General features: G+C 36.6%; 1 protein-coding gene across 1 annotated transcript; it reads left to right on the top strand.

The window, feature by feature from the left end:
* The first annotated feature begins 1,805 nt into the window (after positions 1 to 1,805).
* LOC113119652 (HLA class I histocompatibility antigen, A-3 alpha chain-like) lies at positions 1,806 to 13,385 on the top strand. Its single transcript, XM_026289266.1, has 5 exons — positions 1,806 to 1,978; positions 5,601 to 5,861; positions 7,965 to 8,243; positions 11,241 to 11,522; positions 12,702 to 13,385. Exons 1-5 carry the CDS (start codon positions 1,930 to 1,932, stop codon positions 12,854 to 12,856), a joined length of 1,026 nt encoding a protein of 341 aa, XP_026145051.1. The 5' UTR covers positions 1,806 to 1,929; the 3' UTR covers positions 12,857 to 13,385.
* The last annotated feature ends 707 nt before the right edge of the window (positions 13,386 to 14,092 follow it).

Below are 14,092 nucleotides of genomic sequence, written 5' to 3'. Positions count from 1 at the left end.
TGAATTACAATAGACATAATGGCCCTTACACCCCGGCCCCTAATTGTACATGGAAGGTAGACATTACAATTCAATACAAGATTAATACAAAGAGCCATTAAAGCCCAAAGCAACATTGTAAACACTGCATTAATCAGTCCTCTCTAGGTCAAAAAGTAAAAAGTTTTTGCAATCAGTCCATTAAATTTCCATGCTGTCATACAACAGACAAAGCTTTACCACAGGTCTCTCGAGTACACTGATTTTAGTTTTTTGTACTCGCACAGAACATACAAGTCTTTTGAATTTTTATCTGGAAAGACTTACATATCTCGTCCCATCTGCCAAGATCCACGTGGAGCTGTTGAATCCACAATAACAACGATGTCACCAGGAACAAGTTTCTCCTTTCCTTATTCCATTTCTGCTGATTTTGAAGCAAAGGCAAATATTAATTTGTCCAGAAGAAATCACATACTGGACCTGTTTCCATCTCCTCTTGCTGTATAATTCAGATTTGTCAAATAGTCCAGGAGGTACTGGTTTACCTTTCATCTGAAGAAGGTGGTTTAGAGTTAGTGGTTCCAGATCATTAGGATCATCTGACAGCTTGGTTATTGGGCAATCGTTCAGAATGGCCTCAATTTCTCACAGCACAGTTTGGAATCCTTCATCATCCAAAGTTTGCTGATGTAAGATTGAATTTATAATTCTTTTGACCATTCTGATCACACGCTCCCACACTCCGCCATAATGTGAACCTCCCGGAGGATTGAAACTCCACTGCATTTCCTTTAACTTCCTTTCAAAATACCATAGACATAATGGCTCTTACAACTACTGTGCCGATATAAAGTATGTACTATTACATGCAGGTATGCAATATATTAATACAAATGTTTATGCAATACATGAGAAACCTGCTCTACCTTTTGGCTCTTTACAAGCAATTGTATTATATAATATAGTATATAATTTATAATATATTGTGCAAATATATACTATTATATATTATTATATGCAAAAATATGTATGATATTTATTATTATTTCAGTAACATATGATAAATGTATACACTTTAGAAGCTGAAAGCACACTTATTGGACAGCATGAGCTGCTTGTCAAGCTCTTGTGCTGCCACTGAGAACCAATCAGCTTGCAGGTAGACTGGACTCTGGGCGGAGTCAGTGAGAGCAGATGCCCATCTGACCATAGAGGAGTGAGGCATGAAAGGGTTAATCTCACACTTGGGTTTCTTCAGAACTGATACTAAAAAAAAAAAAAAAAAGAGCCACAAAAAAAACTATGGATAACATTAAAGAACATTACAAATATTTAAAATAAATCCATATCATTCACATGCTCCTTGGATGCTCTCATTTGCTAAGCTTTCCTTACTCTAAGGATAATAAATGATCTGGGTTATTATTTAATACAAAACATAATGTTTCTACTGTATCTCTGTCAATCACTCTGATATTTAGTTAAGATGAGTGCTGTCTGTCACTGTCTTTAATCAGTCCTGTGAATTACTGTATGCTCATTCTTTATAAAGTAGCAACAATGTCGTTTGTAAAGTACAGTACTGTGCAATCACATAAAATATAACTCTGATTTGCAGAATGTTTGTAGACGAGCATTTCAGTGTATTCCATCAGTGTAGGTTGAAAACAAATATTCAGTTCTAAAAAGCATATGTCTCACATGATTCCAAGTTAATTTAATTACTATTTTGTCTTTTTACTTTCGCTATCAACCCAGTGAAGGAAAAAACTCATAGTGACTCGTGACGTCAGACTTAACAAGAAAAGCTATTGGCCAGAACTTCAGGCGTTTGTGCAGAAACATTTCTCCAGTTCAACATCGACATCCGAAACTTCTATATCGTTTATTTTAAGTAAAGCCTCCAGAACGATTTTCTGAAAGGAATTGTTTCAGGAAAAAGAAAGGATGCGGCATGTAGTGCTTTTGCTCCTCGGAGCTCATCTTGTCTCTGCTGGTGAGTGATTGTTTTAATGCTGCGTTCCAGGAAGGTTTGTAAATCACGCCTTCAAACCACAACTCAAACTGAATGAGCGCAAGGAATTGTGGTAGTTAGATGTAAACAAACCAGCATGACCGACCGTGGTGCTTACTCCATGCTTATTTAAGAGAAACTTTATTTCATCACAGAATTTTGATATATATATATATATATATATATATATATATATATATATATATATATATATATATATATATATATATATATATACACACGAGCATGATCGTTTGCATGGTCAAGTTCAGGTTGTTAATTTCCATGTGGCGATATACTTTAACGACATACTTATAGTGTCAGACAAATAACATTGTAATACCAGCCATGTGATCAGCTAGAGACAAAAAACAAGGAAAAACTGACCACGCCCAAGCCACGCCCCTAGCACTCATTATTAAAAATATTTATCTTGTAAAAATACATACTGTCCTGTAAATAATAAAAAACAGCATTTAATAATCATTACAACAATACAATCATATATTAAAATAAAGTACTGTAATATAGTATGGTAAAGTATATAGAATTATTATTATTATTATTATTAAACTATCGACAAAAGTTTGGAAACATCTGCTCATCAAGGCTGAATGTATTTGATCAAAATAAAGTAAAAAATATATATTGTGAAATATTACAAATACAATAAATAGTTTTCAATTTTAATACAATATGAAATGTAATGTTATTGCTGTGATGCAAAGCAAAAAAAAAATTCGACTCAAGAAATATTTACTATTATCAGTGTTGAAAATAATTTAGCTGCTTCATATTTTGTGTGGAAATGATGATGCACTTTATTTTTCATGATATTTTGATAAATATAAAGTTTAATCAACAGAATTTATTTTAATTTATCAAATATATTAATTAAATTCGTTAATGCATTTATTAAATAGAAAACATTTTAAAGGTCTTCACTCACTTTTTTCATTTTCATGCATGATGAATAAAATGATTAATTTCTCTCTCTTTATAAAATCTTATACAACTCTTTGAGATGTATAATTTTTTCCACAAAAATATTAAGCATCAAAACTGAGAAATGCTTATTGAGCAGCAAATCAGCATATTAGAGGGATTTCTGAAGGATCATGTGACACTGAAACTTCTTTGTAAACAACAACATATTTATAAACATAAGTAGCGAATGCCGAATGTTGCGATTCTAAATGCAAATGTAAGCGGCTCAAACCAACAATGCACTTAAAACAATCACCACTATTTCTAAAGAAACACGAAAATGTATAAAAGGCTCCATTACCTTGTATCTTACGTTATGGCCCCCTAGAAGCAGTTTTTGTAAAAAAATAGGCTAACGATTGCGTCATAACCAGTGACTCTCTCTCGCACAGTAGAGAAATTACCGTATGGACACGAGGAGAAGCTTGCAGGCAATTGTAATGCATTAAATCTCCATAATCATCGGGAAGAAGGAGGCGGGAACCGGCGGACAATCAAAAGATATTTTAATAATTCCAAAATAAACACAAAACAGCGCACCAGCCCCTCACAGACGACTGATGCGCTCAAATAAAAACCAAAACATAAAATAACGCCCAGGCCTTGTCCTCTCTCGTCCTTCACTGTCGTCTCTCCAGTTTTATATCCTCCCATCTCCTTCGTGGGACTCGAGACCGGCAGTGGGTCGCAGGTGTCGCTGATTTCCCAATCATTCCACCGGCCTCACTCCTCGTTCCCACGTCCCTCGGCCCCGCCCCACTCGCCACAGCAATCTTTTACTGTCTATGAGGCAGTCGGGGGGCAGGTGGAGGCATGAAGTCAAGGAAGATAATTAATCAGAATACTTACCAAAATTTGCTCCTGTTCACGCTCGCCTTCTCAGGAAGATTCGGTGGGTGACTCAGATTTCTCTTGGCACAGCGGTTAGAAGACTTACAGGTTGCTCACGTGACATCTTCGTCATCAAGTTCAGTTTGAGTCTGCGCAGTACGCCTGACCCCCAGGAAGTGCGTGCTTCTAATTGACTTCACTTGTCTCCGTTGAATCCAATGGGGTCGCTGTGTCCATTTCTTTTACTGTCTATGGCAATCACACGTTGCTGTGCTTTAAGTGCTACTCAGGAGTCGCTGTCCGTTTGTCAAGTGCTGAAATCTCGCCTTATAGAATGACATTTAATTGTAGTACACGAGCTGAGTTTCCCAAAAACTTCGTAAGCCTAAGAAGTTCGAAAAAACGATCGTACGACTTTTGGGAAACAATATTACGGTCTGTTTCCCAAAAGCATCGTAACTTAAGTAGCACTTGAAAATCATCGTAGATCGACGGGTGCTCTGGAGCAGCGGTCCCCAACCCCCGGGCCGCGGACCGGTACCGTCCATCTACCTCCCCTTCTGCTTCGAGTTTCTTCTTTGTCGAGAAAAAGGACGGAGGTTTAAGACCATGCATTGATTATCGGGCTCTCAACAATATAACAGTGAAATTCAGGTACCCACTTACCCTCGTCCCAGCTGCCTTGGAACATCTCCGTGGTGCCACTTGTATTTACTAAAATGTGCACACACTTACTATTGCATTCCCTTGATTTGCTAAATCGTGTGCACAATTTAGCAAATCGAGGGAACACAATAGTAATCATGTGCATGTTTTAGTAAATTGAGGGAATGAATTCGTAAATCGTGCACACAATTTAGCCTTATATTGTTTGCTGCATGTCAGGTGCGGGCCTGTAGAAAACATTGTAATTGTGTTTTTAAAATACAACGAGCACCAGAAAACCATTTAAAGAAGTGCGTGCAGCCGTCTCCGTGACGGGATAGGACAGTCAACAAAGTAAAATGATCTTAAACGTATGGCACGCTCTATTAATTTTATCAAATTATCATAAACAATCACATCTATTCATTTTATAATACTGTTAGCATATTATTCAGACTAAAACCAGTTTAATTAGGGTTAGAAAGCAGTTTATTATTTATTTATTAATTTTTGAGTGGCTTTTGCACGTCCTTGTCTTGCCGTTGACTGCGTGCTGCTGCAATAGACGCATTTTGAAGCATTAAGGTTAACGATTAATCGATCGTTAATTTAAATGACGTTCCATCATGGAAATGATCGAAAATTTACGTCTCTAATAAGCACCATTTAATCTGTCATCCTAAAATACCAGAAACTTACATTTAATTCCTTTCACATGACTGAATCCTTTGCAGTAATAAATAATACAAATAAAACATTCCTGTTAATTATATTAATCGAATACAAATCGTTGTATTGTATTATTTTACTTCCTTTGTTCAACTGTTGGACAGATTTCAAATAATATATTCAATAATAGATTTGTTCTTCTTACATTTGTCTTTGAAATCTCATATCTATATCTAACAAATCCATAGTTTACTGTTTAGAAGTATTTTTATCTTCTTCTTGTGTTATATTGTGAATGTAACTGGAATCAGAATGACTTCTGTGTTTTAGCAAACTTAAACAATTAAACTGAGTCTGAGTGAATATTGTTTTAATAAAACATACAGCACATCTTGTTATATTATTAGTACAATAACTCTACAGGCTTTATGTGAAGACGACTGAACGTCTCTGTGTTTGTGTCTCTCTTCAGGAACACACTCTCTGAGATACTTCTTTTCTGCTGTGTCTGGAATCAGTGACTTCCCAGAGTTCACTATTGTTGGTCAGGTAGATGATCAGCAGTTTATGTATTTTGACAGTAAGATAAAGAGAGTTGTGCCGAAGACAGAGTGGATCAGACAGAGTGAAGGAGCAGATTATTGGGACAGAGAGACTCAGACTAGTATTGGTGCACATCAGGTCTACAAAGTCAACATCCAGATCCTAAAGGAACGCTTCAACCGGACAACAGGTAAATATATAATGATATAATGTTAGGAGTACAGCGACCATTTACATACCATTTACAATATCTTTTATTTTTAATATTTCACATTGGGACACTTTTAAAATTTAGTCGTATTTATGACTCAAATTTTTCAGTTTTGCCAAAAGGTGGTAAAACAGCAGAACACACAGATATTGTCACACACATCCTAGACACACTAAAACATACAAGGATTCTTTACTGAGGGGGACATTCTTCTTAATGTGTGTTTTAACAACTATTCAGTAACTTTATACTGATTTGAGTCACACAAACCTGAAACACACACAACAAAGAAACAGTTCATGCTTCAGTTTGATTGGACGAGATGAGAATCACATGACCTCCGCTGCAGCGAATCAGTGTTCAGCGTCTCTGATCGATTCATTCAGTGAGTGATTCACTCAAACTGATTCATAAGAGTCCTTGATTCATGAGTCAGATTACACTGATTGTGCTCTGATTGATCGTTCATCAGACGACATCACAATAGAAATCATGTTTTCTGTTTATTGTCTTTGTGGTATTTCACAGCAAGTCTTTCTCTCATCATAATAAATTCAGATGATAAACTCACATCTCAGTTAAAACATAATTTCTTTAGCTGTGTTGCTGTAGATTCAGTGGTTAGGAAACACTTTCAGAGGATTATTTCAGTTCAGTGTCTGTCAGCATCAGAGAAAGATGAATAAACTGAACCAAACATCATAAAACATTTGATTAATATTTATTTCTTTGTAAGAAATGAACTGACTTAGAAACAGAGGAGAAACAGTTCAATGTGTGAACAGAGATTCTTTAGATGAGATGAAAATATTGGAAAATAATTATTTTCTATGGGAGAAAATATGTAACATTGATTTTACTGAAAAAAAATGTGTGAGCAGAGATGATTTAGATGAGATGAATATATTACTAAAAACATTATTATTTTTGATGGGAAAAAATATCATAATTATAGCTTAGATATTAATTGGTACCATGAAATTCTCTCAAAATACAAAAGAAAAAGGACAAGGATATTATATTACAAAAATATATTACATTGATTTTACTGGGAAAACAAAAGTGTGAGCAGAGATGCTTTAGATGAGATGAAAATATTAGAAAAAAAATATTTCCAATGGAAAAAATGTATCATAATGCATAAATATTAATTAGTACTGTGAAATTATCTCAAAATACAAAAGAAAAAATATTATTGAACAAAAATATATTACATTGAGTTTACTGAAAATAAAAATATGTGAGAATAGATGCTTTAGATGAGATGAAAATATTAGGATTTTTTTTTTCGATGGGAAAAAAATGTAACATCATTATTGCTTTAATATTAATAAGTACCTATAATAAGTATCACACTACATGTGAATTGATTATGTACCATTTTCTCAAGCGACAAAGTTTATCTTGAAAATCTTTGCAATCTTATTCTTCTTTTTTAAGTAATGACCTGGTTCTGCTTCAGAAACAATTAGAAGTGAAACGTGTGAACGTGAGATGCTTTAGATGAGATTAAATAATATAAATGTTTTTCATTATTTTCGATGGGAAAAATTCATCATAATTATAGCTTAAATATTAGTTAGTACTATGAAATTTTATCTAAAAAAAGACAAAATTTTATTGAACAGAAATATATTACATTGATTTGACTGAAAATAAAACAAAGTTACATTTCAGGTGTTCAAACTTTGAGCTTTTAAAACCACTTTAATGTAAAAGTGTTTTCTTTACCGTCTTTACCGTCGGCGTCGTCAACACACACACACCACCCGCTCGCTGCTAGTGCAAGCACAAAAGTAGTCCCGGCCCGCGCGTGTAGCCTGTCAGATACCCCGCCGCCAATCAAATTACAGCGTTTCTTGTACTGTCGTCATCATGGCCGTTAGAATCAATCCAAAAAACAGTGAAAAGATCCAAATAACAGTTTAAAGGAGCTTGCTAAATTTTGGTGTGGACAAATTAGTCATCTCAAAATATTGATAGGGACTAGTACCTACCGTCCCCCCTTAAACCTACGCCCATGGAGTGAGTGATTAAGTGATTAAGTTTATTCTGACTGTATTCACTGTCTCTGTTCTTCAGGTGTGCACACAGTCCAGGTGATGTACGGCTGTGATTGGGATGATCAGACTGGAGAAACAAATGGGTTTCGTCAAGAAGGTTATGATGGAGAGGACTTTCTGTTTCTGGATCTGAAGGAGATGAGATGGATTTCTCCAGTGATGCAAGGAATCATCACCGTACACAAGTGGAACAATTACAGATATGAGTTTGAGGCTAAAAAACATTACTTCAGCACTGTGTGCATCGAGTGGTTGAAGAAGTATCTGGAGTATGGAAAGAGCAGCCTGAAGAAAACAGGTACATCAGATCTTATCCAGCAGTGAAAATATGAAAATATAGCAATGCATGTTTACACTATGGGCCTCATCATACACCGACTAAATCCGGTGCAAGTGTTTTTGATAGTTTCAGCCTGACCCAGTTCTCATTTTACCATAATGCGCCTCATTATTTAAATAGCAAAAGCATTTGCGCCCATTTGTGCTCTCGGGGTCGTGCTGGTCTGATAAGGAGCTGTGTTTAGGCGCATTGTTGGTGTGTTAATATTTTGAAAAATTGAAAATAGTGAAAACTGAAAATAGTGTTTTTTTCTTGTTATTTAAAGAGCATGTTAGTTTAAGTGGGTCCACATCGTGCATACATGCTGCTTATTAAACACACAGTGATGCCAAATTAAAAAGATTAAAGGATTACAATTTAAAATAATACTATTGTGTAGGCTACATAAATATAAAAATGCCTACATGTCATAATGGATAGTCATTGCATGTATCAGAATTAAGCTACTTATTTGCTCGTGCACGGCAGCTCTGTTTCATCTCTAGAGACGTGTCTGTCTTTGCTCTCGCTAAACACAGTGTACATAGCAAATCGGTCATGGCACGAGCGCAACTGGCTCTAAAAGGGAATGGGAGATGACACTCTGATTGGTTTATTGCACGTTATACCCAAAAAACACTCATTACTCATTAAGAGAATAAGGACAACGTGTTTAGACCATGCGTCAGGCACACCGACCATTTTCCCGTCTTTAACCCTCTGAGGTCTAGAGGGTTTTAGGGGCCTGGAGAAGTTTTGACATGCCCTGACTTTTGTGCATTTTTCAGTTGCTTATAAACATATACATGGCTAAAATCTGAGAGTGTTTTTGATAAAACAACGTTTATGCGTGGTTAATAAAAAATGTACATTTTGAAGTCACTGAAATAAGACAATAAAACACATATAGAACATTTGTTCACAAGACTGTCAAACAAAACAAATGCTTAAATTTTGTTTACTCACTCACAGAACACAATAGATTGGTTTAAATTTAAGACACTTTTTGTTTGAAAAGGACATATGCGAGTAGGTGTTAACTATCATGAATATCATTGTGATTTACACCTGAGAAGACAAAGGCCTGCATAATGAGCTGCATAATTAGCTGCATAATGAGCCTTTCAGTCAGCTGTTCCACTGAGAGGGAGGAGTTACAAGAAAGAATGTGAGGACAAAATAAATCTATATAATTTTATGTTTGTAGTTTATTAAGAATATATTTAATTATCCCACAACATAATTTAATATCCACTTGGGTGTGCAGTTAAACAGTTTATTAGGAACAATCAAAGCTGATCATTCTAATATTCTGATTTTCGACTACAAAAAAAACAAAACATTTTTGATAAATTGAAAGAACAGCATTGTTTGTAACATTTCTTATATTAATCATTTTATTTATCATCACATGTGTGCTAAAAAGTTTTAATTTCTATATATCTGATCTGAATCTGATCTTCCTGATGTTAAAGAGCGAAGATCCACATCAGCAGAGACTCATAATGAAGTCTGTAGTATTTACTATCGGGGTCCTGTCTGAACTAGAGGACATTACTTTGCTGACAAGAATATCAAAATGGGTTTGTTTGCTAAATTAGACCAGCTAGGATGACAAGGAGCTCTGTCTGAGATTTTTGAGTTATTATTAGTTTTGACAGGACCACTTATGCAAGTTACTTGAGTTTATTGAACACAATTTATCTTTGGCGGTATGGTTTCTTATGAGGGTTCTTGCTCCCAGAATAATTTAACATACAAGAGCTTAAGCATTAACCATCAGCTTGGAAATACATGACAATTAAGATTCTTAATAATGTCTTTAAAAGCGTGAAATTTAAAATGTGGCAGTGGGACATCTATCCTGTAGCCTGGTTTTGAGGATGAGTGTCTCTCAGCAGTGAGGTCCATGCCAAGTGGGACTTGAAAGCCTTAAGCCCCTTTCACACTGCCATTCCGGCAAATACACGGGTAAAGTGTTCCCGGCAATTGTTCCCGGATCGCTAGATTTTGCACTTTCACACTGCCAGTGATTGCCCGGGATATGCGAGTGCTTTCACACACAACCTGTAACGACACGTGACATCAGGGCTTGACGTGTAATGTACGAGTCGAAAACGCTAGGCATTATTGGCGTCATACTTTCACTGAAGCAAGCAAACGATCTCGGCGTCAGCGCGGAAAGTGAGGAACTAACTGATCTCTGCTTCATTACAGTTTGCACATATTTTTTTTGTCGCGAACGTTGATCTTCCTTCAAAAAAGCCGGTAAAAGAGTTGCGCGATAACGTGCGTCATCACTTCGACACGGCATTAGATCTGGCTTTTGTTCACACATCGCTCGTCCCGGGTCGAACCCGGCAATGTTACTAGGTCCCCGACCCGGGTTCAATGCCGGAATCAATCCCGGGACGTGTTTGCTTTCACACAGAAGGCAACCCGGCAATGTTCCGGCAATATGCCGGGTCCGACGTGCAGTGTAAAACGGGATTTAGTAATCTGAAACAAAGAGACGACAACCAGAAGGTGCACAGTAATGTGCTCATGATAATGATAATGGGGAGGGAGGGTTGCGAGCCGTTTGAGCTTACTTACCGAGCAGTGGTGCCACCTATATATGTCCCTTGTCTAATAGGAGATTGGTAGTGATTGGAGCTATTTGACAGTTGACCGCATCAGCTAGTCACAACCTACACCTCCGTGGCCTGACTCAACTAACGCTGCACTCGGTTAGTATCGAGAGTTTAGAAAAAAAGGTTACATAGAAAGGACATCAGCTCCTCCTGCAGAGTGACTTAGTAGAAACCAGATGTTTCCAGCAGCTGTTCCAGCACACTTCAACCTCTATCTGACATTATACAGTGAACTAACTGAAGACCAGTCTTCACAGACAGTGTGCTGTGGGTTTATAAAGGTCTTGATTAGGAATACGTGAATTTAAGATCACTTGATTTCAAGCTCTCTCTCTCTCTTCAGTCTCTCCTCAGGTGTCTCTGCTGCAGAAGTCTTCCTCGTCTCCAGTCTCGTGTCATGCTACAGGTTTTTACCCCAAAGATGTAACAATCTCCTGGATGAAGAATGGACAAGATCATGATGAAGATGTGGATCTTGGACAACTTCTTCCTAATGAAGACGGGACCTTTCAGAGGTCGAGCGAACTCAGAGTTACTCCTGAAGAGTGGAAGAACAACAAGTTCATCTGTGTGGTGGAGCATCAGGGCAAAACCAAGAGAGCGAATGAGATCGGGACTAAACCGGGTAAGAATGTGAGGTTAGGTCTTGACTCACCCAAAATAAACCCTAAAGAACAGTGATTTATTAACAAGGAAGTTTATGGAAAATTTAAATAGAATGGAAACAATCACAGAACAGACAATAGAGTACAAACAGTATGTTTAGGCCTGTATTGTTTTTATATGGTTGCACATTGAAAACATGCTGTCACTATCAAAGTACTGTATATATCACAATCACAGACACATTTTCATCAGTAAAGGGACTTTTACCATGATTGTGGCTGAACAAAACCAATCCAATCCAGCTTTGTTGATACCATGATGCTGATCGTCCACTTTCTCTGTCAACTTAGGCTTTATCCTGAGTTTATGAAGCATGTGCACATGAAACTGTGACATCAGTAATGAACAGCCAATCACACGCCTTGAAATTCACTGCCAGAGATTAAAAGATTGAAAAATATGAAGAATTTAAATACATTTAAACACAAAAGAATATACATACCTTTTAAACAGAAAAGTACCAAGATGATCGACCAAGTAAATTAATCAAAATTGAACTTAACATTAACTCTAATGAACATTAGGTTTTGCTGTCGGAGTTGAAAGCTAGAAAAAATATGCTATTTACAAGTGTATCCACTGGTGTAACGGACACAGGTACAAAAAAAAGAGGCTTGCAGTAACACAAGCCATTAATGTGGTTTCACCAGAAATTCAGATGGTTGCCAAAGTTAAAATAAAGTGGTTTGACATGAAATTCGAGGCCAAAGAAGAATTTCAGTTCAACAGAGGAATGCATGTATATTCTTTTGTGTTTAAATGTATTTAAATTCTTCATATTTTTCAGTCTTTTAATCTCTGGCACTCTCTCACGTGAAGTGAATCACAGTTTCAAGGCGTGTGATTGGCTGTTCATTACTGATGTCACAGTTTCATGTGCACATGCTTCATAAACTCAGCATAAAGCCTGGGTTGACAGAGAAAGTGGACGATCAGCATCATGGTCCGTCTGCCTTCGATGGAAGAATGGCTGCAATTACAGGACAGTCGAGCTTGAGCGGCATTATAGAAAGCACTGAGGGTGAGAGTGATCTAATACAGGAGCAATCACAACATGATAATTTGCTTAAATTAAAATCTTTATTTTAAGGAATGTATTCAAGTAATCATCATAACTCAAAACTTCTGGCTTTTACAGAACAAGCACAGACAGCGGGTGGAAATGAAGAAGCTGAAGTCTCTAGTCAAGATGCCCTCACTCTCGCCGTTAAAGACGTGGCAGCTGGTCTACGGGAAATAAATCAGTCACTGAATAAACTGATAGCATTGCTTGCCAGTAACAGAAGTGCATAAATGTGAAATAAATATTCCTTAAAACTTTTTTGCAATCGTTAAAAACACTATTACAAATGCCATTTACTCAATTATACAATGTGCATTACAGCAAACTAAAAAAGCTATAAAAAATATAAAATTAGATTATATGCCATTATAAACATTGTATCAACTGAAGGCGTGCTTGAAGCGCTGCTTGGTCTGGCGCGTGCATCTCATCAGTGTGCCACAACTTTTAGTATGTTACAGCTTGCATCACAGAATTATTATTATTATTATTTTTATTTTTGTCTTTATCTGAAACCTCAGATGCTGAATGTTGGTTAAGTGTTTAAGGGGTCATGACATGGGTTTTTTTATTTTATTATTATGGTCCCCAAGGTGCAATTATAGTATTACTATAGTAAAAAAAAAAAAAAAACTTTTAAAATGTAGTGAATTATGACATTTTCCTACCCTGTTTCTCATCCTTTGATTCAAACAGTCTGTTTTGGGTTGTTTCCCCTTTAAGAGTTCATTGTTAACGCCCACTGTTACGATTGGCTAAAGACATTTGACGGAACATTTGCGGATTGAGCGTAACTGTTTAGTAGCGAGTGATGCATTCGAAGCGATGGCTCTTGCAATGATAAAACCTTATATGTTTGAGCCGGAATCAGATGAGGAATCAGAGGAAAATGAACCATCACCACAACAACGAAGACTGGATCAGCCCATGTCCACATGGAAAGTGAAACTATTTTGAATTAATAAAAAAATTGTAACCCGAGACACTTGAAAACGGATTATTGTTGCATAATTATTCTATAGCTTAATATGCTAACAGTTAAACATTATTTACCTAATTTCAATGAAATGATGGGGTGTACCACGGACAAAAATGCATGCACAGGCCATATTTGAAGATGCAGCATTGATGAGGCAACCTTTTTAATCCTACTAGAAAGGCGACATATTTTCAAGATTCTCTTATACAAATGTGTTTATATTAGCCAGTGATTAAAAGTAATATTGTTAATACCCTTAAATGACAATTCTACATTTTCCCTGACGTTAGGATCTTTCGGCAGCGTATTCAAAGATGTTGTCTGTCCACAGCCAGGAACAGCACATCTGCATGGCATTGTAATTTACCTGTACACAAACCCACTCGCTGTCCGTCGACTGAACACTTGTGAGGCGCGCGGCTCGACAACGATCCGAAATGAGCGTAGTTGTCTTGTGCTGGAGGCGGTCATATGCAAATGGTTGGAA

The sequence above is a fragment of the Carassius auratus genome, chromosome 19, assembly GCF_003368295.1.
Source record: "Carassius auratus strain Wakin chromosome 19, ASM336829v1, whole genome shotgun sequence".
NCBI lineage: Eukaryota > Metazoa > Chordata > Actinopteri > Cypriniformes > Cyprinidae > Carassius > Carassius auratus.
This window is presented reverse-complemented; position numbering and strand designations above follow the sequence as displayed.

Coding starts and splice junctions, on each gene's coding strand:
- LOC113119652 (XM_026289266.1), top strand. CDS start 1,930: ATGCGGCATGTAGTGCTTTTGCTCCTCGGAGCTCATCTTGTCTCTGCT. Junction 1,979..5,600: donor AGCTCATCTTGTCTCTGCTG/GTGAGTGATTGT, acceptor GTCTCTCTTCAG/GAACACACTCTCTGAGATAC. Junction 11,523..12,701: donor TGAGATCGGGACTAAACCGG/GTAAGAATGTGA, acceptor TGGCTTTTACAG/AACAAGCACAGACAGCGGGT.